Genomic DNA, 25,205 nt, shown 5'->3' on the forward strand with positions numbered 1-25,205 from the left:
ACGATCTCGGCTCACTGCAACCTCTGCCTCTCAGGTTCAAGTGATCCTCCTACCTCTCAGCCTCCCTAGTAGCTGGGACTACAGGCATGCACCACCACACCTGGCTAATTGTTGTATTTTTAGTAGAGACGGGGTTTCACCATATTGGTCAGGCTGGTCTCAAACTCCTGACTTCAAGTGATCCACCCACCTCAGCCTCCCAAAGTGCTGAGATTACAGGCATGAGCCACCACGCCCGGCCCGGTCTTAGCTTTTAGACAGGAGCATGGATCATTCAGTTGGTAACAGATGGGAAACATGGGTTCAGACTCTGGTGGATGAGAAAAGTTGTTGATTGAAGATTGTGGAAGTTCTCAGGGCTTCAGTCCTTTTGATGAAATGGGAAACAAGATCATCAGTTAAAAATTACCAAAGAAGCCAGACATGATGGTTCACACCTGTAATCCCAGCACTTTGGGAGGCCGAAGCGAGTGGATCACGAGGTCAGGAGTTTGAGACCAGCCTGGCCAGTATGGTGAAACCCCGTCTCTACTAAAAACACAAAAATCAGCCGAGCTTGGTGGTGCGCGCCTGTAGTCCCAGCTACTCAGGAGGCTGAGGCAGAAGAATCTCTTGAACCTGGGAAGCGGAGGTTGCAGTGAGCCGAGATCGCGCCACTGCATTCCAGCCTGGGCGACAGGCAGAGCGAGACTCCATCTCAAAAAAAAAAAAAAATTGCCAAAGAGATAGTGGAGATTTAGGAGAGAAGGCATATATTAGGCCTCTAGGGGAGTGGGAGAGGGAGTAGACAAGGTTTCTGTAGAAGGATTTGCCAATCCCACGGGAGGTTAGAGGTTTTGGATCTAAAGTTCTACAAACCAGTAGAGTGGTATGTTTTCCTCCAAACTTGTTTAGCTGTGTAGCTGCAGGCAGAGTGGGCCCAGACATGGATTTAACTATTGTGATTTTGTCAAGCAAGTAGTATAAAGAGGAAGGGGCAATATCTTTTGTAAATGCCCAGGAATTATTTAGTTGCATGTTTTAGTATAAACAGTAACTGCTATAATTGTGGTTTTAATTAGCTTATTTTGTAAAACCTTATACATCATATCCAAAAGCTCTGTTGTACGTTTTTGTTTTTTTGTTTTGTTTTTTATTTTTTTGAGATGGAGTCTTGCTCTGTCACCCAGGCTGGAGTGCAGTGGCGCCATCTCGACTCACTGCAAGCTCCGCCTCCCGGGTTCACGCCATTCTTCTGCCTCAGCCTCCCCAGTAGCTGGGACTACAGGCGCCTGCCACCACACCCAGCTAATGTTTTGTATTTTTAGTAGAGACAGGGTTTCACTGTGTTAGCCAGGATGGTCTCGATCTCCTGACCTCATGATCTGCCCGCCTCGGCCTCCCAAAGTGCTGGGATTACAGGCGTCAGCCACCGAGCCCGGCCCCAACTTAAGTTTTACAGACATTGAACCCCCACTTTCTGCCAAGAGCCTGCAAATACTACCACATTTACTGTTTACAACAATTCTAAAAAGTAGAGAATAGCTCCATAGTTAACTTCTAAGAAGCTGAGGCTTGGGACAATTTGCTCTAAGTTAAACAGCTACTAATCAAGCCCTGACTAACAATTGTCCTTAGCTCCCCTCTCATCTCCCCTTCCTTCAATATTAATAACAACTAACATTTATGTACTTTGCATTATCATGTAACAACCACAGTGAGGCTGTTATCTCCATTTTACATCTGAGGACGCTGAGGCACAGAGAAATTAAGTGATTTGCTCAAAATCACACAACTAGTTTTCATTGGGACCTGAATTTGAAGCCAGGCAATTTTAACTCTGAATCTTGGAAGAAATTATCTGAAAATGTGTTACTGTAGGAGGTGAGGGTGCTTTTAAGAAACAGCAGGACCAAAGCCTCCAGAGCTACCAGGGCGTGACATCTGCATCACCCCTTCCACAGGTGACAGCCCAGTCACAAATCCTGTAGCTCCTGGCTGCATGTTTGGCTCTTAACTTGCTTGGTTTTGAGCTCTGGTGTTCTCTTCCTCCTCTGCAGCTCAGGGCATTTCTTAGAATAAAAAAAGATACATCTGACCACTCCGCTAGCCAGTTGCAGTCTGACCAGCTTCTGCTGTTTTGGCCTAATTCTCCCCTAATATGTTTAAACCAGATCATTATGATAACTCTTCAGTGTTAAATGAAGGATTAATTGGAACTGCCTACTGTCTTAGTGTCAGCAGAGTCAAATAGTGGATGTTTCAGAGACTTAGACAACTCTTGTATTTGTCTTACATACCACAGCAGAGGCTAGTAGTTACTGGCTTCTGGTGTCTATATGGTAAGCTCAGATATTTTTATTTGCTAGTAACATCTTTCAATAGTTTATCTTTTCTGAGTTAAAATTCAGTTAGGCTTTAAATATTTATGTCAACTACAGGGTGTTGCTCTGAAGTAATTTCATTTGTCCATTGGGTATTTATCAATGCCTGTGGAGTATGAGGTAGAGGCAGATGGTGTGGAGTCCCTGCCCTTAGAGTTCATGGTCTGATGGGCTGGGGCTTGAAACATGGAGTGGTGAAAACGCAGTGTCAGAGATCAGGCCATTCCTGAAAGATCTAGTTCAGCGCCATTTCACAGATTTATATTTAGCTTTTGCATCTGTTCTTCCCTTGGTTTTAAGATGAGTTTCTCCAGTCCCTTACCCGGTTCCCATCAAGCCATGTTGGCTAATGGTAGGAGGATAATTAGGGCAGGTGGTGAGCAGAGTGGAGGAAGGGAAGACTTAATGGGACAAAGGCTTTGCTCCAGCACAGTCAGCTCTCTCTGGGGACAGAAAGCGGAAATAAATTCACAGCTGGGATAGCCGAGGCTAGGACTCAGCAGCAGGATTCTTTGTGAGCAGGTAGTAAGAATTTTAGTTTAAAACTGCCCCTAATCACTTTTGATTTTGGGGCGGACCAAAGTAAAGATTCTGGTTGGCAGAGATTGGCTCCGTCTGAGTTCTCATCTTGCCTTTGTCCCATCTTAACCATATGATTTTGGGAAGCTACTGTTTATCATTCCTGTACCTCAGTTTCTTCTATAAGAGATTATCCCACTTTCCACAGTTGTATTGAGGATTAAATAAGTTTAAGTGCCTAACACAGGGTTGGCATAATACATGGCATATAGCAGGTGCTTGATAAAAGTTATTTCTCTTCCCTCTGTGGAGATCTGCTGCTCAGTGCTAGGAAAGATTCTCCCCAAGCACCTGGAAATAGTGGAGGAGGTGACAGCAGTGAGCTCATCTAATCGTCTTTCTGCAGTTACAGACCTCACTCATAGAAAAAAGCTGCCATGATCTTTGTCCACTCATTGGCATTTGGTTTTCTAGCTTAACTTTGAAGGGCTACAAATATATGTACAATTTAAACTGGATGACGATATTTTACTTTGCCTCTTCCCCAGAAAAGTTTAGCCAGCTTAAAAAATTGCATACAATGCAAAAGGATAACATGAATGTTTGAGAGAATGAAGGCAAAGGAGAAGCCACAATAGAAAAATAATGCAGGGGTAAGATGAGCTCAGCTCTGTAGGCTCGCTCCTAACACTGATCCTCTGCTGGAGTCACTCTGGCTGGCCTGCTATCCTGTGAAAATGCCGGGCACCCTTCTGCCTGTTCTTGCTCTTGCCTCTGCCAGGGACACTTTTGAAGATAACTGCGTGACTTCCCCCCTCCCTCACTCAGGGCTGTTCTGACAAGCCACACTCCCTGCCCCTGCCCCTTCCCTGTCTCTCCTCTGATTTGTCTTTTTTTTTTTTTTTTTTTTTAAGACGGAGTTTCGCTCTTGTTGCCCAGGCTGGAGTGCAACGGCACGATTTCCGCTCACCACAACCTCCGCCTCCTGGGTTCAAGCAATTCTCCTGCCTCAGCCTCCTGAGTAGCTGGGATTACAGGTGTGCGCCACCACACCTGGCTAATTTTGTATTTTTAGTAGAGACGGGGTTTCTCCTTGTTGGTCAGACTGGTCTTGAACTCCCAACCCCAGGTGATCCGCCTGCCTCGGCATCCCAAAGTGCTGGGATTACAGGCATGAGCCACTGCGCCCAGCCTATTCGTCTTCTTAATATTTATCAGTTCCTGACATCTTTTTTTTTTCTTTTTCTGAGACAGAGTCTTGCTCTGTCTCCCAGGCTAGAGTGCAGTGGTGCAGTCTCGGTTCACTGCAACCTCCGCCTCCCAGGTTCAAGCAATTCTCCTGCCTCATCCTCCTGAGTAGCTGGGATTACAGGCACGCGCCACCACGCCCAACTAATTTTTGTATTTTTAATAGAGACGGGGTTTCACCATGTTGGCCAGGCTGGCTTCCAACTCCTGACCTCAGGTGATCCACCCACCTCAGCCTCCCAAAGTGCTGGGATTACAGGCATGAGCCCCCGCACTCGGCCAGTTCCTGACATCTTACTAGTTTTTTTGTTTAGTGTGTGCCTCCCCTCCCCCTACAATGTAAGTTCTGTGATGGCCTGCCTTGGCATCTTCTTTTACTGTTGCTGTACTCCTCATGTGTAGAACTGCCTGGTACATAGTGGATATTCAGTAATTATTTGTTGAATGAGCACACAGAAGTGCGTATCATACAGATCTGTTTACTTGCCAGAAACAGATTTCAGATTTGACTGCTATCTCTTAATGGTGAAAAGAAATTAAAAAAACACAGGAGTTGCAAGATTCACTGTGTCCATCAGGCAAAAACAAAAAGCTTATTTAGGAGAAACCTGATATGAAACTTGAAAGAAATGTTTCTTTTCAGTTCTCAATGAGTAATAATGTATGATACGGTAGAGAAGATTCCTGAAAGGATCATTACATTATTTATAACAACACATTTTGTCTCTTTTTAATTTGGACTTTATTGTATTCATAGCTTTAACTTTTTAAAAGTCAAAATTGGCCGGGGTTGGTGGCTCACGCCTGTCAATCCCAGCACTTTGGGAGGCCGAGGTGGGTGGATCACCTGAGGTCGGGAGTTCGAGACCAGCCTGACCAACATAGAGAAACCCCGTCTCTACTAAAAATACAAAATTAGCCGGGCATGGTGGCGCATGCCTGTAATCCCAGCTACTCGGGAGGCTGAGGCAGGAGAATCGCTTGAACCCGGAAGGCGGAGGTTGCGGTGAGCCGAGATCGCGCCATTGTCCTCCAGCCTGGGCCACAAGAGCAAAACTCCGTCTCAAAAAAAAAGTCAAAATTATTTATCTTTCAAATCATGTATTAACTATTATTTGTAATCCACTATGATTAAGACAGAATTTGGGGCTGGGCACAGTGGCTCACACCTGTAATCCCAGCACTTTGGAAGGCTGAGGCAGGTGGATCACGAGGTCAGGAGTTCGAGACCAGCCTGTCCAACATGGTGAAACCCCATCTCTACTAAAAATACAAAAATTTGCTAGGCATGGTGGCACGTGTTTGTAGTCCTAGCTACTCGAGAGGTTGAGGCAGGAGCATCGCTTGAACCCGGGAGGCAGAGGTTGCAGTGAGCTGAGATTGCACCACTGCACTCCAGCCTGGGCGACAGAGTGAGACTCTGTCTCAAAAAAATAAATAAATAAAAGAGAATTTGGCTGCCTTAGGTGAGCAGTTAATACTAATCAAAAGAAAATTTAAGATTGAAGTAGCTGTAAAGAGTGATGAAGACCCTCATTCCCAGGAAATCAATTTCCATCTTTGGACAAATCTCAATACCAGAAACTGATTTAAAAAGAAAAGGTTGGGTGTGGTGGCTCACGCATGTAATCCCATCACTTTGGGAAGCTGAAACAGGAGGACCTCTTGAAGCCAGGGGTTCGAGACCAGCCTGGGCAACATAGTGAGCCCTTGTCCCTACTAAAATTTTTTTTAAAAATTAGCAAGGCATGGTGGTGCACACTCGCTCGTAGTCCTGGCTACTCAGGAGGCTGAGGTAGGATGATTGCTAGCTAGAGTCCAGGAGTTCAAGATTAAAATGAGCTATGATCGTACCACTGCACTCCAGCCTGGGTGACAGAGTCAAAATTTATCTCAAAGTAAGTGTTTAGATTGTGGTTTTTGTGCATAAATGAAAAAAAAATAGAAGAAGAAGAAAAAAGATAAAGCACATAATTCTTTAAACATATTGATGCATATGAGTGATATGGGAAGAATAAATTCAAATTTCAAAGTTGGAATTAATATAGGTATTATTATTTTGGAAGGGGAAATCTCAAACCTTTACACTAAATCAAAGAAAAAAATTCAAAATTTCAACCAGTCACCAAAGAAAGTGAAACACTGCATATCTACATGAGTATCTGAAACAGACAGAAACTAGACTAACTGCCATGAAATTAAATTCCATTAAAATATTTCATTGAAATCCCCTTGGAATACGTTAACATATTCTGATCTAAAATGAAAAAAGATTTAACTATGTAATCTGTGTAAGTTAGAATGCATATTCTATTTAGAGAGTTGATTAAGTAACATTGATATTTTATGAGGCTTTTTTTTTTTTTAACTTTTAAGTTCAGGGGTACCAAGTACAGATTTGTTACCTAGGTAAACTTGTGTCATGGGGGTTTGTTGTACAGATTATTTCATCACGCATGTGTTAAGCCTAGTATCCATTAGTTATTTTTCCCGATCCTCTCCCTCCTCCCACCCTCCAACCTTCTATAGGCCCCAGTGTGTATTCTCCCCTATGTGTCTGTGTGCTCTCATCATTTAGCTCCCACTTATAAGGACATGTGGTAGGCTGGGTGCGGTGGCTCATGCCTGTAATCTCAGCACTTTGGGAGACTGAGGCGGGTGGATCACGAGGTCAGGAGTTCAAGACCAGCCTGACCAACATGGTGAAACCCCATCTCTACTAAAAATACAAAAATTAGCTGGGTGTGGTGGCACGTGCCTGTAATCCCAGCTACTTGGGAGGCTTAGGCAGGAGAATCGCTTGAACCTGGCAGGCAGAGGTTGCAGTGAGCCGAGATAGCGCCACTGCACTCCAGACTAGGTGACAGAGCAAGACTCTGTCTCCAAAAAAAAGAGAGAGAAAAAAAAAAGGACATGTGGTATTTGGTTTTCTCTTCCTGTGTTAGTTTGCTAAGGATAATGGCCTCTAGCGCCATCCATGTCCTTGGCAAAGGACATGATCTCATTCTTTTTTTTTTTCTTCTTTTTCTTTCTTTTTTTTTGAGACAGAATTTTTGCTCTCTTGCCCAGGCTGGAGTGCAATCGCACGATCTCTGCTCACTGTAACCTCCGCCTCCTTGGTGCAAGCAATTTTCCTGCCTCAGCCTCCTGAGTAGCTGGGATTATAGGCGCCAGCCACCACACCCGGCTAATTTTTGTATTTTTAGTAGAGACAAGGTTTCACTATGTTGGCCAGGCTGGTTTCGAACTCTTGACCTCAGGTGATCCACCCACCTTGGCCTCCCAAAGTGCTAAGATTATAGGGGTGAGCCACTGCGCCCAGCCAATCTCATTCTTTTTTATGGCTGCGTAGTATTCATGGTATGTACCACATTTTCTTTATCCAGTCTATCATTGATGGGCATTTGGGTTGATTCCATGTCTTTGCTATTGTGAATAGTGCTGCAGTGAACATATGCATGCATGTGTCTTTATAATAGAATGATTTATATTCCTTTGGGTGTATACCCAGTAATGGGATTGCTGGGTCCAGTGGTATTTCTAAAAATAGTACTGAACCACTGTATTTCATGGAGAACAACACAGTGTGGTCAGTTAGACATGCTGAGCTATAGTGTCTTGATCCCTGCTTTTTTGTTTGATTATGAACACAGGGCTCACGAGCAGCTAAATGTGAAACATGAACCACTCCAGCTCATCCAGCCTCAGTTTGAGACACCGCTGCCAACCCTTCAGCCTGCGGTGAGTAGGTGTGCTTGGGGATCCCACTGCAGAGCCCCACTGTTGCCCTTATCTTGTCAGCAGGCATTCGCCGTGGTCCCTTCCATGTGCCATTTGTGGCACTCCTTGTGGAGTCATAGTGCTCTGTCTCTAAACATGCATGGACACCAAATTTGTTAATGTTCTATGGAGACTTCCATGTGGTATGCTTCCAAATTGAGGAATCAAGGATGTGGAGCCTTCTGGCTATTAAACATTTCCTATTCTCATCTTGTGGGGTTGGAGGGCATATATGAGATTTCTTGGATGAAAAGGAAGAAAACTTTGTACTGCCATGCCAGGTGTCAGGGCCTGATTCATAACATAATTCTCACAGCCCAGGGGATAGTTATTGTTATGTATGTAAATAGGTTATTTTTCAACATTTCAGTCCAACATTCAACTTGCCTTTAAAATTACCTTGTCTCACCACATTCTGAAATGTTATGAGCCAGTTGGCTTGATCTTGCTTGGTAGCTTGAAATTGGCCATGGTGAGAGGATTTACATTACAGAAAATGGTAAATGCTACAAAACAGGCCTTCAGTTTTGTTTTGTTTTGAAAGTAGTTAAACATTTACCCGCATACCATTGGTTTATACCTACAAAATGTGACTCCAGGTTCAATACTTTCTACACTAATCTGCATCTGGTTCTCCAAATAACTTCCATCCCTAAAAACTTATGATTAAATGAGAAACAAGTTGTACAATCAAATGTTCAACACAAACCTAAGCCCCAAGCTTTGTGTCATCGTTCTGAGTTAATTAGCATTGGTATGTCAGCTTGGTCAGTTTAGTGGTAATTAGAGCTGGTTCCACTTGGTTGTTTACAGTGGGCTAATAATCTTTCTTGGTATGGGTCTAATGGGTGAGGGTAGACGAGGTGATGGGAGTTTGGGTATTTCATCCTCAGGGAAGAGCTGAGTTACTGTTCTGTAGGGGTTTCCATGTGGTGTGGTTCCCAACTGAGGAATTAAGGATGTGAACTTCCTTATTCTCCTTGTGTCTTATCACTGTTAGTTATGACTTTGGACAAGCTCTTTCTTGAGAGACTTTATTTCCTTTACCTTATCCTCCCTCATTTCTAAATAATGACTTTATTTCCTTTTAGGTTTTTCCTCCCAGTTTCCGGGAGTTACCACCTCCTCCTCTGGAGCTATTTGATTTAGATGAAACGTTCTCCTCTGAGAAGGCACGGCTGGCTCAGATTACCAATAAGTGTAAGTTTGGCCAACTTTTTTTTTTTTTGAGACAGAGTTTCACTCTTGTTGCCCAGGCTGGAGTGCAATGGTGCGATCTCGGCTCACTGCAACCTCTGCCTCCCAGGTTCAAGCGATTCTCCTGTCTCAGCCTCCCGAGTACCTGGGATTACAGGCATGCGCCACCACGCCCGGCTAATTTTTGTATTTTTAGTAGAGATGGGGTTTCATCGTATTGGTCAGGCTGGTCTCGAACTCCTGACCTCAGGCGATCCGCCCACCTCGGCCTCCCAGAGTGCTGGGATTACAGGCGTGAGCCACCATGCCTGGCCTAAGTTTGGCCAGCTTTTAAACTTTGTTTTCTCTTATGAGTTTTATTTAATCATGAATTTCTGAGAATTGCTATGACAGACAGCTTAGAGTTTGTTTAGGGAAAACAAAATATGAATAGGAGTATAAACTTACCATTCTTATTTATGTCATGTAAATAATGTTGGTTGTTCTTCTCGAGGCTATTTAGTTCAGTGAATTAGAACATAGTGCCAAGCAGAAAGCCAAAGGTCTCAGCTTTGATCCCTGTGAGTCCTTAGTTCTGACCTATTGAGAGACCATAGAATTAATCTTGACCCTGGCTGCCACTTAGCAAATCTCAGTTAGTGGTCATAGGAGCAGCTAAATAAGGAAATTGAGTAAGGCCCAAAGAATGATAGAGACTTCAAATTGGACAGGATCTGAGAGAGAGCCAAGTGTGCCCAGCTTGACATGTGGATGAAGAAATGAGGCCCCAGGCCACACAGCTCCACGGTGAGTGGTCCTCCTGACTTTTGGTCTGGGGCTGCTCCTGACATGAATTGCCTCCAACACAGCAAATGGGTCTGCACATATATGCTCAGAGGCATAAAATTAACCATCCACTTTGAGGCAGTGACCCCACTCCTGGGAGTCTAATCTAAGGAGATTATATATATATTTTTTGAGACAAAGTTTCACTCTTGTCGCCCAGCCTTGGGTGCAATAGTGCGATCTCAGCTCGAGGTAACCTCCACCTCCTGAGTTCAAGCGATTCTCCTGCCTCAGCCTCCCAAGTAGCTGGGATTACAGGTGGCCACCACCACGCATGGCTAATTTTTGTGTTTTTAGTAGAGATGGCAGACCTCAGGTGATCCACCCGCCTCAGCCTCCCAAAGTGCTGGGATTACAGGCATGAGCCACCACGTCCAGCCAACTTCTACACTATTTATTTTAAAAATACAGTAAACTCGGGAGGCTGAGGTAGGAGGATCGCTTGAACTTAGGAATTTAAGACCAGTCTGGGCAACATAGCAAGACCCTGTCTCTAAAAATATATTTTAAAAAAATAACAATTTTTAAAAATAGAAAAAAACTATAAATTTGGGAATAGCTTTAATGTCCACTAGCAGAGTAATGGTCTTAAACTGCGTCACATTCATTTGGTAGGAGAATATGTAGTCATTATAAAAGAGGTTCACAAAGGCTAGGGAATGACACATATGACACAGACAGAATTTAAGAGAGAATCCTGAATGAAGAAAGCAAGATATAAAACTGCATGTACAAGAGGATACCAGCTATGTCAGTAACATCTGTATGTGCCCAAAGCCCAGAAAGAAGTAAGCAAAATGGAAACAGTTCAGTGTAAACGAAGACCTTTACTGCATCTCTCTTCTGTGGCAGGCATTGCTGTGGGTCCTGGGCAGTCAAAAATGAGCAGGACATAGTGATGAGTCCAGGAGGAATCACAGAACGGTGAAGAAGCAGCTTTGACTTGGCATTTCTGTTTCTAGCAACTGTCCTATGGAAGTCCTTGTAGAAATGCAAAACAAAAAAGATATAGATATTAATTATAGCATTCAAAAAACTGGAAACAGTCTAATGGTCCATCCATCATTAGGGGGATTGGTTAAAAAGTATATGAAATAAGCCTGGGTCACATAGATCCCATCTCTACAAAAAAAAAAAAAAAAAAAGCCTGGGCACGGTGGATCATGCCTATAATCTCAACACTTCGAAAAGCCAAGGCAGGAGGATCAGTTGAGGCCAGGATTTCAAGACCAGCTTGGACAACATAATGAGACCTTGTCTCAAAAAACAAAAAAAAAAAGGCTGGGTGCAGTGGCTCACGCCTGTAATCCCGGCACATTGGGAGGCCAAGGTGGGCAGATCACCTGAGGTTGGGAGTTCAAGACCAGCCTGACCAACATGGAGAAATCCCTTTTCTACTAAAAATACAAAATTAGCTGGGTGTGGTGGCGCATGCCTGTAATCCCAGCTACTCAGGAGGCTGAGGCAGGAGAATCGCTTGAACCCAGGAGTTGGAAGTTGTGGTGAGCCGAGATCGTGTCATTGCACTCCAGCCTGGGCAACAAGAGTGAAACTCCATCTAAAAAAAAAAATTTTTTTAAGTAGCCAGGTGTGGTGACGCATTTCTATATTCCTAGCTACTTGGAAGGCTGAGGTGGGAGGATCACTTGGGCCCAAGAGTTGGAGGCTGCAGTGAGCTATGATACACCTTGCACTTCAGCCTGGGTGACAAAGGACCCTGTTTCTGAAAAATAAATAAATAGAAACAAAATAGAATATTACATACCTGTTAAAAGAAAAATGTAGCCTGGGTGCGATGGCTCACACCTATAATCCCAGCACTTTAGGAGGCTGAGGCAAGAGGATCACTTGAGACCAGCCTGGGCAACACTGTGAGACCTCTTCTCTATAGAAGAATAAACAAAATTAGCCGGGCATGATGGCTCACTCCTGTAGTACCAGCTACTCAGGAGGCCCAGGTGGGAGGATTGCTTGAGCCTAGGAAGTCAAGTCTGCAGTGAGCTAAGATTGTGCCACTGCACTCCAACCTGGTTGACAGAGCGAGACCCAGTCTCAGAAAAGAAAAGGCCAGGCGCAGTGGCTCGTGCCTGTAATCCCGGCACTTTGGGAGGCCGAGGCGGGTGGATCACAAGGTCAGGAGTTTGAGACCAGCCTGGCCAAGATGGTAAAACCCTGTCTCTACTAAAAATAAAAAAAAAAAATTAGCCAGGCGTGGTGGCAGGTGCCTGTAATCCCAGCTGCTTGGGAGACTGAGGCAGGAGAATTGCTTGAATTCGGGAGGTGGACGTTGCAGTAAGCCAAGATCACGCCACTGTACTCCAGCCTGCGTGACAGAGTGGGACTCCATCTGAAAAAGCAAAAAAGAAAATAAAAAAAATGCAGGGCATAAACTTTGATTCGGAATGTCCATAATACATCATTAAATGATGAAGTCAACTTAGAAAACTATTCTAGTTTGATCCCATTTTTGTGAAAACTTACATTTACACACAGAAGCATACATAGCAATAATAATTCTAGGTAGTTGGTGGCAGTAGAACTAGGATGAAACATTGATACAGCTGTGGGTTTGAATGTCTTAGTAAAAAACATACATTTCTATCAAAACTTAAAATGCAAATCAGAGGGAGAATAAATTAATTACAGCCGGGCACAGTGCCTCACGCCTATAAGCCCAGCACTTTGGGAGGCCAAAGCAGGTGGATTGCTGGAGCTCACGAGTTCGAGACCAGCTTGGGCGACATGGTGAAACCCCATCTCAAATACAAAAAATCAGCCAGGCGTGGTGGTACACACCTGTAGTCCAAGCTACTTGGGAGGCTGAGGTGGGAGGATGGTTTGAGCCCAGGAGGCGGAAGTTGCAGTGAGCTGAAATCATGCCACTGCACTCCAGCCTGGGTGATAGAGCCAAACCTTGTCTCAAAAAAAAAAAAAAAAAAAAAAGGAAGAAAGAAATTACAGTATAATGTGAGAAGGGCAGTAATGGCTGTCTGTCCTACACGTAGGGCTCCAGAGGATGGCTTCACAGAGCTATGTTGTTGGTGGAATTATGGGTGATTTTTTTCTTTAATTTTCTTTCTATAATATTGCTTGTTTTTTGGGGTTTTGTTTTGTTTTGTTTTGTTTTGAGACCTAGTTTTGCTCTTGTTGCCCAGGCTGGAGTGCGGTGGCACGATCTTGGCTCACCACAGCCTCAGCTCACCGCAACCTCTGCCTCCCGGGTTCAAGCGATTCTCCTGCCTCAGCCTTCCTGAGTAGCTGGGATTATAGGCATGCACCACCACGCCCGGCTAATTTTGTATTTTTAGTAGAGATAGGGTTTCTCCATGTTGGTCAGGCTGGTCTCGAACTCCCGGCCTCAGATGATCCACCTGCCTCAGCCTCCCAAAGTGCTGGGATTACAGATGTGAGCCACCACGCCCAGTCTTGTTTTGTTTTCGAGACGGAGTCTTGCTCTGTCCCCCAGGCTGGAGTGCAATGGCGTGATCTCAGCTCACTGCAACCTCCGCCTCCCAGGGTTAAGCAATTCTCCTACCTCAGCCTCCCGAGTAGCTGGGATTACAGGTGCGCACCACCATGCCCGGCTAATTTTTTTGTATTTTTAGTAGAGACAGGGTTTCACCATGCTGGCCAGGCTGGTCTCGAACTCCTGACCTCGTGATCCGCTCACCTTGGCCTCCCAAAGTGCTGGATTACAGGCGTGAGCCTTCACGCTCGGCTGTTTTGTTTTGTTTGAGATGGAGTCTGTTCTGTTGCCCGGGCTGGAGTGCAGTGGCGCAATCTCTGTTCACTGCAATCTCCATCTCCCCAGTTGAGGTGATTCTCCTGCCTCAGCCTCCCGAGTAGCTGGGATTACAGGCCTGCATCACCACATCTGGCTAATTTTTGTATTTTTAGTAGAGATGGGGTTTTGCCATGTTGGCCAGGCTGATCTTGAACACCTGACCTCAAGTGATCTACCTGCTTCAGCCTTCCAAAGTGCTGGGATTACAGGCATGAGCCACCACGCCCAGCCAATACAATATTGTTTTAGTAAATGCTATTTTTAATTACCCATATGCTTTTCTATAGTCATCTTTGTTGCATTCAGGGAATGATAATTTGATTTCCTACTGTTGCACCTGTTCTTTCTAATGTAGGAATACTAGATCTGAGGAATAGAAAAGCCAGTACCAGTCCAGTTTTATTCTGATTAGGAGTGCTTTTATTATAAAAGCAGCACATTAGAGAGCTCTAGGGTTTTTCAGTGTTGAAATCCTGTAGTCACATTACTTTAGGAAGAGGTGAGTGATCTTAGGAAATGTGGAAACATGACAGGGCATACCTGAAACACACTAAGTCTGTACTTTGGGAAGGGCAGAAGTTAAGAATTAATCTAACTACTACTCCAACTGTCTTAGGTACTGAAGAAGACCTGGAATTCTATGTCAGGAAGTGTGGTGATATTCTTGGAGTAACCAGTAAACTACCAAAGGACCAACAGGATGCCAAACATATCCTTGAGCACATCTTCTTCCAAGTGGTGGAGTTCAAGAAATTGAACCAGGTACAGAGCCTACAAGGCACAGTGTAGTGGGAGCCCCTCCAGTACTGGTATCTTCCATGGACTGTGCTTGCCATGTTTTATGACGTTGATTCAGCCTGTAAATATTTATTAAGCGTCTACTAGGTGAACAAAACAGACAATAAACCCTGTACTTATGGAACCTATATACTAGCTGGAGGATATAGACAATAAGCAGTAAACATAAGTGAGTCACATACGATGCTAGAAAATGGTAAGTGCTTTGGTATAAAAGAAGTGGAGGCCGGGCGCAGTGGCTCACGCCTGTAATCCCAACACTTTGGGAGGCTGAGGTAGGCAGATCACCCGAGGTCAGGAGTTCGAGACCAGCCTGACCAACATGGTGAAACCCCCTCTCCACTAAAAATACAAAAATTAGCCGGGCATCATGGTGCGTGCCTGTAATCCCAGCCACTCAGGAGGCTGAGGCAGATGAATCACTTGAACCCAGAAGGCGGAGGTTGTGGTGAGCTGAGATCATGCCATTGCACTCTAGCCTGGGCAACAGTGAGACTCTGTCTCAAAAAAAAACAAGAAAACAAAAAAACAAACAAAAAACAGCTGGGTGTGGTGGCTCACACCTGTAATCCCAGCACTTTGGGAGGCTGAGGCAGGTGGTTCAGCTGAGGTCAGGAGTTTGAGACCAGCCTGGCCAACATGGTGAAACTCCATCTCTACTAAAAATATAAAAATTAACCAGGCGTGGTGGTGCACGCCTATAATCCCAGCTACTAGGGAGGCCGAGGCAGGGGAATCTCTTGAACCCAGGAGGCGGAGGTTGCAGTGAGCCAAGATAGCACCACTGCACTCCAGCCTGGGTAAAAGAGTGAGACTCTGTCTCAAAAAAAAAAAAAAAAAAAAAAAAAAAATAGAGCTGGGTAAGAGGGATCAACTGTGCTGAGTGTGGCCATAATGACTGGTGAGTATTAAATAGGGAGATCAGGGTGGGTCTCATTGCAAAGTTGTATTGGACCAAAGATTTGAAGGTGTTGAGAGACTTAGCCATGCAGATATCTGGGGGAGGAGTGTCCCAGGCAGAAGGGAGACGTGTGCAAAGTTCCTAAGGCTGGGCTGTGCCTGGTATGCTTGACGAACGGCAGTGATGCCAGTGTGACAAGAGAACAGAGGAAAGGACAGAGCAGTAGAACATGAGGTGATCACCTTATGTAAGAAATCATCTTTCTCAGGCCGGGCACCGTGGCCCACACCTGTAATCCCAGCAATTGGGAGCCCAAGGCAGGCAGATCACGAAGTCAAGAGATTGAGACCATCCTGACCAACATGGTGAAACCCCATCTCTACTAAAAATACAAAAATTAGCTGGGCGTGGTGGTGCATGCCTGTAGTCCCAGCTCCCATACTCGGGAGGCTGAGACAGGAGAATTGCTTGAACCTGGGAGGCAGAGGTTACAGTGAGCCAAGACCACACCACTGCACTCCATTCAGCCTGGCGACAGAGCAAGACTCCGTCTCAAAAAAAAAAAAAAGAAATCGTCTTTCTCTGATTGAGGACCAAGAACTTTAAAATTATCCCTGGCCTTCTTTTTTCCATTCCTTGACAGGATTTCAAAAATTGAATGCCCAACCAGCGTTGGTAAATAGGCATTCATACACTACTAATGGAGAATAAGTTGGTTCTACTTGTCTGGAGATATTTTTATAATACTGTTGAAAAGCCCTAAAATGTATATACCTTTGACCCATTCTAATCTTCAGAATTTGTTTTAATAATATAATTCGGAATATGTACAGATTTATCAACCAGGATTCTCAGTGCCGCATTATTTTATAGAAGAAAAATCTTCATCAATAGGGAACTGGTTAAGTATCCTAGGGTACATCCATAAGATAAAAAATGTTTTTAAAAATGTTTGGCCGGGAATGGTGGCTCACGCCTGTAATCCCAGCACTTTGGGAGGCTGAGGCGGATGGATCACGAGGTCAGGAGTTCAAGACTAACCTAACCAACATGGTGAACCCTCCTCTCTACTAAAAATACAAAAATTAGCCAGGTGTGGTGGCGTGCACCTGTAGTCCCTGCTACTCAGGAGGCTGAGGCAGGAGAATTGCTTGAACCCGGGAGACAGAGGTTGGCAGTGAGCCGAGAACGTGCCATTGCACTCCAGCCTGGGAGACAAGAGTGAGACTCCATCTCAAAAAAATAAATAAAAAATAAAAATAAAAATGTTTAAGGACTTGGGCCAGGCGCTGTGGCTCACATCTGTAATCCCAACACTTTGGGAGGCTGAGGTGGGCGGATCACTTGAGGTCAGGAATTCGAGACCAGCCTGGCCAACATGGTGAAACCCCATCTCTACTAAAAATAAAAAAATTAGCTGGGTGTGGTGGCCCGTGCCTGTAGTCCCAGTTACTCAGGAGGCTGAGGCAAGAGAATCGCTTGAACCTGGGAGGCGGAGGTTGCAGTGAGCCAAGATTGCACCACTGTACTCCAACCTGGGCAACAGACTCAAAAAAAAAAAAGTTTAAGGACTTGGGAATACATTCGTGATACAGTAAATACGGGGTGGGGAGAGACTAAAGAACAGTATATAGAGAGATTCTACTTTCTTTACAGAATACACACAATACACACATAGAATTATTTTGCATAATAAAAAAATAACATAAAGATATTTATCCTTGGGGCCCAGTGCGGTGGCTCACACCTGTAATTAATCCCAGCACTTTGGGAGGCCAAGGCAGGTGGATCACGAGGTCAGGAGATGGAGACCATACTGGCTAACACAGTGAAACCCCATCTCTACTAAAAATACAAAAAATTAGCCGGGCGTGTTGGCGGGTGCCTGTAGTCCCAGCTACTCAGGAGGCTGAGGCAGGAGAATGGTGTGAACCCGGAAGGCAGAGCTTGCAGTGAGCTGAGATCATGCCACTGCACTCCAGCCTGGGTGACAGAGTAAGACTCTGTCCCCCCTCAAAAAAAAGATATTTATCCTTGGGCTGGGCACAGTGGCTCACACTTGCAATCCCAGCACTTTGGGGGGCCAAGGTAGGTGAATCATTTGAGCCCAGGAGTTCTAGTGCAGCCTGGGCAACAGAAACTCCACATCCATAAAAAAATACAAAAATTAGCCAGGTGTGGTGGTGTGCACCTGTAGTCCCAGCTACTTGGGAGGCTGAGGTGGGAGGATCATCTGAGCCTGGGGAGGTTGAGGTTGCAGTGAGCAGTGATCGTGCCACTGCACTCCATCCAGGGTGATAGAGTGAGACCCTGTCTTAAAAAAAAAAAAAAAAAAAAGATAGTGTTTAATTTTTATTTTCCTTCTCTATTAAAATTTCTATAGTGGGCCGGGCACAGTGGCTCACGCCTGTAATCCCAGCACTTTGGGAGGCCGAGGCAGGAGGATTATGAGGTCAGGAGATCGAGACCATCCTGGCTAACATGTGAAACCCCGTCTCCACTACAAATACAAAAAAAAAATTAGCCGCGCGCGGTGGCGGGCACCTGTAGTTCCAGCTACTCGGGAGGCTGGGGCAGGAGAATGGCATGAACCCGGGAGGCAGAGCTTGCAGTGAGCCGAGATCACGCCACTGCACTCCAGCCTGGGTAACAGAGCGAGACTCGTCTCAAAAAAAAAAAAAAATTCTATAGTGACTGTGTCACTTTTGCAGCAAAAAAAGAGTGTTTTGTTGTTTAATGTAAGCAGGCAAAATTCAAGCTTAGGATTTCAGATGCTGAGTGGAAAGACCAATTAGGTTCTGAGCCTCTCCTGGAAGGAAGCTGGCTGTGCCGGATGCTCATTTGGCAGTGTTTTACTCTCCACCTCTAGCATGGTGCTGGAGGCTGGAGCCATAGCAGTGAACAAGATGAGTGCGGTCCTTGCTGTGCCTCTCAGAGCTCTGTGTAGTGGGAGACAGAAGTGTATGGGCAGTTACCATGGTCTAAGTGCCATCCATGAAGGGAACCCAGAGATGAGGGTTTTGATGTGGCTGCTCAGCAGTGAATGATGGGATGGGAGGTCAGGTAGGTTCCCAGCAGTACTCATTCTGGTGGCATGCTAGGACAGGCACCCAAGGCCAATGTAAGAAGTCTGGTGTGGTCTTTGCACCAGTGCTTTCAACTCTGTTTGTTACTCATCATGGTGGGTGGTGGGCAGTGGTCACAAGCCCTGCCCTGGTAGGGCAAAAGGATCAAAATTTGATCCTTGGGTTGGATTCAGCCCTAAAGCCAGATATTATGTATATGTCCTAATTAATGAAGATTCAGAATCTCTAAATTCCAAAGCACTGAAGAGTTTACATTTCAGGCTTTATACTGAAATACTAAAATTCTGTGTCTTATTCTCTCATCCAGGAACATGACATCGATACAAGTGAAACAGCATTCCAGAACAATTTCTGAAGACCATGCCTCTTGAAGCTTTTTCTGCCTCCTGATTCTCTCTTTGTAAACTATTTTCAAATTGTTTTTCAACTCTTTATCAAAATTGTTTATACACTCCTCCATGAGCTCTGGAAGGTATATGCATCTTCTGTAATACTCAGATAGGTATAAGATTTTTCACAAAATCCTTATGTAAGATACATTCCATTTTTAAAAATTAAATGTATGGTTGCATCTGTCTTTTTATACCCTATGAAACAGTCTTTCACTGAATTTTTTTTTTCAACCCCAGTTCTGGATTTGAGTCTTTTATCAAAGACATAATTAACTCTCAAGTTTGTTGTAAATACTGTACAGCTTTCTGGACCGGTTGAAAGGATACAACACTGGCTGGACACGGTGGCTCACTCATGTAATCCCAGCACTTTGGGAGGCCGAGGCGGGCGGATCATTTGAGGTCAGGAGTTCAAGACCAGCCTGGCCAACATGGTGAAACCTGTCTCTACTAAAAATACAAAAATTAGCCAGGTGTGATGGCATGTGCCTGTAATCCCAGCTACTTGGGAGGCTGAGACAGGAGAATCACTTGAATCTGGGAGGCAGAGGTTGCAGTGAGCCGAGATCACGCCACTACACTCCAGCCTAGGTGACAGTGAGACTCTGTCTCAAAAAAAAGGGGGGGATGGGAGGCTAGGTGCAGTGGCTCATGCCTGTAATCCCAGCACTTTGGGAGGCCGAGTTGGGTGGATCACGAGGGCAGGAGATCAAGACCATCCTGGCTAACACGGTGAAACCCCATCTCTACTAAAAGTACAAAAAATTAGCCGGGCATGGTGGCACACGCCTGTAGTCCCAGCTACTCGGGAGGCTGACACAGGAGAATCACTTGAACCTGGGAGGCGGAGGTTGCAGTAAACTGAGATCACACCACCGCATACCAGTCTGGGTGTCAGAGCAAGACTCTTGTCTCAAAAAAAAAAAAAAAAAAAAAAAAAAGGATACAAAACTTAACCCATAGTCTGTTTACCCCACTGTACCTAAAGATAAAAGAGTAGATAGATACCTTCCTTATATAGATCTCATCCCTTCATCTCCCAGTTGCCCATAGGACACAACCATGTAGAGCAAGCTTGTCCAACCCGCAGCCCATGGGCTGCATGCGGCTCAGGACGGCTTTGAATGTGGCCTAAAACAAATTTGTAAACTCTTTTTTTTTTTTTTTTTTTTTTGAGACGGAGTCTCGCTCTGTCACCCAGGCTGGAGTGCAGTGGCGCGATCTCCGCTCACTGCAAGCTCCGCCTCCTGGGTTCACACCATTCTCCTGCCTCAGCCTCTCCGAGTAGCTGGGACTACAGGCGCCCGCCACCACGCCCAGCTAATTTTTAGTATTTTTAGTAGAGACGGGGTTTCACCATGGTCTCGATCTCCTGACCTCGTGATCCGCCCGCCTCAGCCTCCCAAAGTGCTGGGATTACAAGCGTGAGCCACCGCGCCCGGCCTACAAATTTGTAAACTCTTAAAACATTATGAGGCCAGGTGCAGTGGCTCATGCTTGTAATCCCAACACTTAGGGAGGCCAAGGTGGGTGGATCACCTGAGGCCAGGAGATAGAGACCAACCTGGCCAACAGGATGAAACCCTGTCCCTACAAAAAATACAAAAATTAGCCAGGTGTAGAGGCCTGGTACGGTGGCTCATGCCTGTAATCCCAGTTCTTTGGGAGGCCGAGGTGGATGGATCACTTGAAGTCAGGAGTTCAAGACAAGCCTGGCCAACATGGCGAAAACCTGTCTCTACTAAAAATACAAAAATTACCCGGGTGTGGTGGTGCAGGCCTATAATCCCAGCTTCTCAGGAGGCTGGGGCAGGACAGTCACTTGAACCCCAGAGGCAGAGGTTGCGGTGAGCTGAGGTTGTACCACTGCACTCCAGCCTGGGGGACAGAGCAAGACTGTCTCAAAAAAAAAAAAAAAAAAATTAGCCAGACGTGGTCAGGCATAGTGGCTCATACCTGTAGTCCCAGCTACTTGGGAGGCTGAGGTGGGGAAAATCATTGAACCTGGGAGGCAGAAGTTGCAGTGAGCCAAGATCACATAACTGCACTCCAGCCTGGGTGACAGAGCAAGACTCAAAAAAAAAAAAAAATTAAGAGATGTATTTATTTATTATTATTATTATTATTATTATTATTTATTTATTTATTTTTGAGAAGGAGTCTCGCCCTTTCACCCAGGCTGGAGTGCAGTGGCGCTATCTTGGCTCACTGCAAACTCCGCCTCCCAGGTTCATGCCATTCTCCTGCCTCAACCTCCCGAGTAGCTGGGACTACAGGCACCCACCACCATGCCTGGCTAATTTTTTGTATTTTTAATAGAGACGAGGTTTCACCGTGTTAGGCAGGATGGTCTCGATCTCCTGACCTCGTGATCCACCCGCCTCGGCCTCCCAAAGTGCTGGGATTACAGGTGTGAGCCACCGCACCCGGCCATTATTATTATTTTTTTTAGCTCATCAGCCATTGTTAGTGTATTTTGTGTGACCCAAGACAATTCTTCCAATGTTGCCCAGGGAAACCAAAAGATTAGATACTCCTGATTTAGAAGCTGAGCCTGGGGAACAAAAGTGAAAGTTCATCTCTACAAAAATGAAAATTAGCCAGGCATAGAGGCACACACCTGTAGTCCCAGGTATTTGGGAGACTGAGGTGGGAGGATTGCTTGAGCCCAGGAGTTCAAAGCTGCACTAGCTATGATCATACCACTGCACTCCAGAATGGGCCGCCCACGCTTCTTCCCTGTCCTCTGGCTTCCTGAAGCACTCAGTTCTATCATCATCTTGGGTTATAATGTAGGGCCAAATTTAATCATCTGTTCCAAGGAGGCTAGATGGTATTGTCATGGGACAATGGGAGAGACTGCACCTGTCAGAATGGTGCAGTTGGTGTATAGAAATGCACAGCAGTGTACTGACATACACAGAGAACCAGCTTTGGGGAACTCTGAAAGCCAGATGGAAGGTTGCAGAGCCACTGAGGATAGGAGAGGAGAGAAAGGAGAGGAGAGGAGGGGAGGGGAGGGGAGGTGAGAGGAGAGGGGGAGGGGGGAGGGGAGGGGAGGAGAGGGGAGGAGCAATTCCCATTGCTGCACAGTGGGAATAGTTTAGCTGGTGGGTTCTATAAAGATGGGAATGGTAGAAGGATGGTCATTTAGAGAAGAGTTTGATACAACCCCAAGAGCAAATAATAAGGATGTGGACTAAGGTGGTATTATAGGAAAGGTGGCATTTTGAAACACTTTGGTCTGGGTGTTGAAAGTTAGATTGGCAAGATTTGGGGCTTGATTTCCTGGGACAGTGGGGGCAGCTATTAAAAGATGGGGAGTCTTGGCCAGGCACGGTGGCTCATGCCTGTAATCCCAGCAATTTGGGAGGCCGAGACGGGCAGATCACCTGAGATCAAGAGTTCTAGACCAGCCTGGCCAACATGGTGAAACCCCGTCTCTACTAAAAATACAAAAATTAGCCGGGCGTGGTAGCGGGCACCTGTAATCCCAGCTACTCGGGAGGCTGAGGCGGGAAAATTGCTTGAACCCGGGAAGTGGAGGTTGCAGTGAGTTGAGATCATGCCATTGCACTCCAGCCTGGGTAACGAGAGAAACTCTATTAAAAAAAAAAAAGATCCCTCTCCCTCTCCCTCTCCCCCTCCCCCTCCCCCCCTCCCCCTCTCCCTCTCCCTCTCCCTCTCCCCACGGTCTCCCTCTCCCTCTCTTTCCACGGTCTCCCTCTGATGCCGAGCCGAAGCTGGACGGTACTGCTGCCATCTCAGCTCACTGCAACCTCCCTGCCAGATTCTCCTGCCTCAGCCTGCCGAGTGCCTGTGATTGCAGGCGCGCGCCGCCACGCCTGACTGGTTTTCGTATTTTTTTGGTGGAGACGGGGTTTCGCCGTGTTGGCCGGGCTGGTCTCCAGCTCCTAACCGCGAGTGATCTGCCAGCCTCGGCCTCCCGAGGTGCCGGGATTGCAGACGGAGTCTCGTTCACTCAGCGCTCAATGGTGCCCAGGCTGGAGTGCAGTGGCGTGATCTCGGCTCGCTACAACCTCTACCTCCCAGCCGCCTGCCTTGGCCTCCCAAAGTGCCAAGATTGCAGTCTCTGCCCGGCCGCCACCCTGTCTGGGAAGTGAGGAGCGACTCCGCCTGGCCGCCCATCGTCTGGGATGTGAGGAGCCCCTCTGCCCGGCCGCCCAGTCTGGAAAGTGAGGAGCGTCTCTGCCCGGCCGCCCATCGTCTGAGATGTGGGGAGCACCTCTGCCCTGCTGCCCCGTCCGGGATGTGAGGAGCGTCTCTGCCCGGCCGCCCCGTCTGAGAAGTGAGGAGACCCTCTGCCTGGCAACCGCCCCGTCTGGGAAGTGAGGAGCGTCTCCGCCCGGCAGCCACCCCATCTGGGAAGTGAGGAGCCCCTCTGCCCGGCCAGCCGCCCCGTCCGGGAGGGAGGTGGGGGGGTCAGCCCCCCGCCCGGCCAGCCGCCCCGTCTGGGAGGGAGGTGGGGGGGGTTAGCCCCCCGCCTGGCCAGCCGCCCCGTCCGGGAGGTGAGGGGCGCCTCTGCCCGGCCGCCCCTACTGGGAAGTGAGGAGCCCCTCTGCCCGGCCAGCCGCTTCGTCTGGGAGGGAGGTGTGGGGGTCAGCCCCCCGCCGGGCCAGCCGCCCCATCCGGGAGGGAGGTGGGGGATCAGCCCCCCGCCCGGCCAGCCGCCCCGTCCGGGAGGGAGGTGGGGGGGTTAGTCCCCCGCCTGGCCAGCTGCCCCGTCCGGGAGGTGAGGGGCGCCTCTGCCCGGCCGCCCCTACTGGGAAGTGAGGAGCCCCTCTGCCCGGCCAGCCGCTTCGTCTGGGAGGGAGGTGGGGGGATCAGCCCCCCGCCCGGCCAGCCGCCCCGTCCGGCAGGTGAGGGGCACCTCTGCCCGGCCACCCCTACTGGGAAGTGAGGAGCCCCTCTGCCCGGCCACCACCCCGTCTGGGAGGTGTACCCAACAGCTCATTGAGAACGGGCCATGATGACAATGGCGGTTTTGTGGAATAGAAAGGGGGGAAAGGTGGGGAAAAGATTGAGAAATCGGATGGTTGCCGTGTCTGTGTAGAAAGAGGCAGACATGGGAGACTTTTCATTTTGTTCTGTACTAAGAAAAATTCTTCTGCCTTGGGATCCTGTTGATCTGTGACCTTACCCCCAACCCTGTGCTCTCTGAAACATGTGCTGTATCCACTCAGGGTTGAATGGATTAAGGGCGGTGCAAGATGTGCTTTGTTAAACAGATGCTTGAAGGCAGCATGCTCGTTAAGAGCCATCACCACTCCCTAATCTCAAGTACCCAGGGTCACAAACACTGCGGAAGGCCGCAGGGTCCTCCGCCTAGGAAAACCAGAGAACTTTGTTCACTTGTTTATCTGCTGACCTTTCCTCCACTATTGTCCTGTGACCCTGCCAAATCCCCCCTGCGAGAAACACCCAAGAATGATCAATAAAAATTAAAAAAAAAAAAAACAAAAAAAAACTTCTTGAATCTTAAAAATTCAAGAAGTTTTCCCAACCCGGTTTTAAAAGCTGCATATTTGAAATTAAAAATATTTATTTAATTTAAAAAAAAAAAAAAAAGATGGGGAGTCTGAAGGATGAGTGGTTTTGGAGCATAAGAGTCCAGTTGAGACTATGGCAATTAATACAGGTGGAAATAACTAGTAAATGGCTGGAAATCCCTAATTTAGGCTTAGAAAAGATGTCCAGTCTCAAGAGTGGAGTTGTTCATATGGAGTGGTTAATTAAAGTCATGAGAATCATTTGTCAAAGAGTAGTGTTAGAAATTTAAAAGCTTGGGAAGAACAGCTCAAGTCAAATCCTGAGTTTGAAATGATTTCTTCATGGTAAAGCTCTGTTCATAGGCTTCCATTCTCTCCCATACTCAAGCCCTAGTACACGGCTTATTCAGAGTTGCCAGCCAGGGCAGGGCACTGGGGAACGGGGAAGCCACTCCAGGGGCAGAATTTGGGGGCTCTAGCTCAAAGCTGGGAGATAAGCAGCTAGAGGACAGGCCTGGGGAGTGCTGTGGCAGTGTGTTCCGAATACATACCCAAAATGTGTTCAACGACTGTCTCCCAACCCAAATGCTCTTCTCTTATCCTGTGGGCTTGATGCTCCTCCCATTGAGAGGTGGGGTCTCTGTTCCCTCCTCTGAATCTTTGAATCTGGCACCGTGGCAGAAGTGATGCTGGTGACCTCTGAGGCTAGTTCATAAAAGGCTATACAGCTTCTGCCTGGTTATCTTGGGACATTCACCTTTAGAGCACAAGCCTCCATGTAAGAAGTCCAAGGCCATGTGGA

At 46.7% G+C, this 25,205-nt stretch overlaps 1 protein-coding gene across 3 annotated transcripts in view; it reads left to right on the top strand.

The window, feature by feature from the left end:
- The window catches only part of IFT52 (intraflagellar transport 52), a 54,601-nt gene extending 35,505 nt beyond the window's left edge, over nt 1-19,096 (top strand). For all 3 annotated transcript variants that reach the window (XM_004062168.5, XM_019017555.4, XM_055373009.2), the window contains 4 exons: nt 7,784-7,871; nt 9,002-9,110; nt 14,333-14,478; nt 18,809-19,096. In XM_004062168.5, coding sequence (XP_004062216.1) covers nt 7,784-7,871; nt 9,002-9,110; nt 14,333-14,478; nt 18,809-18,856 — 391 coding nt within the window. In that variant the 3' untranslated portion in view covers nt 18,857-19,096. The remainder of the gene's footprint in view (nt 1-7,783; nt 7,872-9,001; nt 9,111-14,332; nt 14,479-18,808) is intronic.
- Nucleotides 19,097-25,205: the final 6,109 nt, after the last annotated feature.

This window comes from Gorilla gorilla, chromosome 21 (assembly GCF_029281585.2).
Source record: "Gorilla gorilla gorilla isolate KB3781 chromosome 21, NHGRI_mGorGor1-v2.1_pri, whole genome shotgun sequence".
In the NCBI taxonomy this organism is placed as follows: domain Eukaryota; kingdom Metazoa; phylum Chordata; class Mammalia; order Primates; family Hominidae; genus Gorilla; species Gorilla gorilla.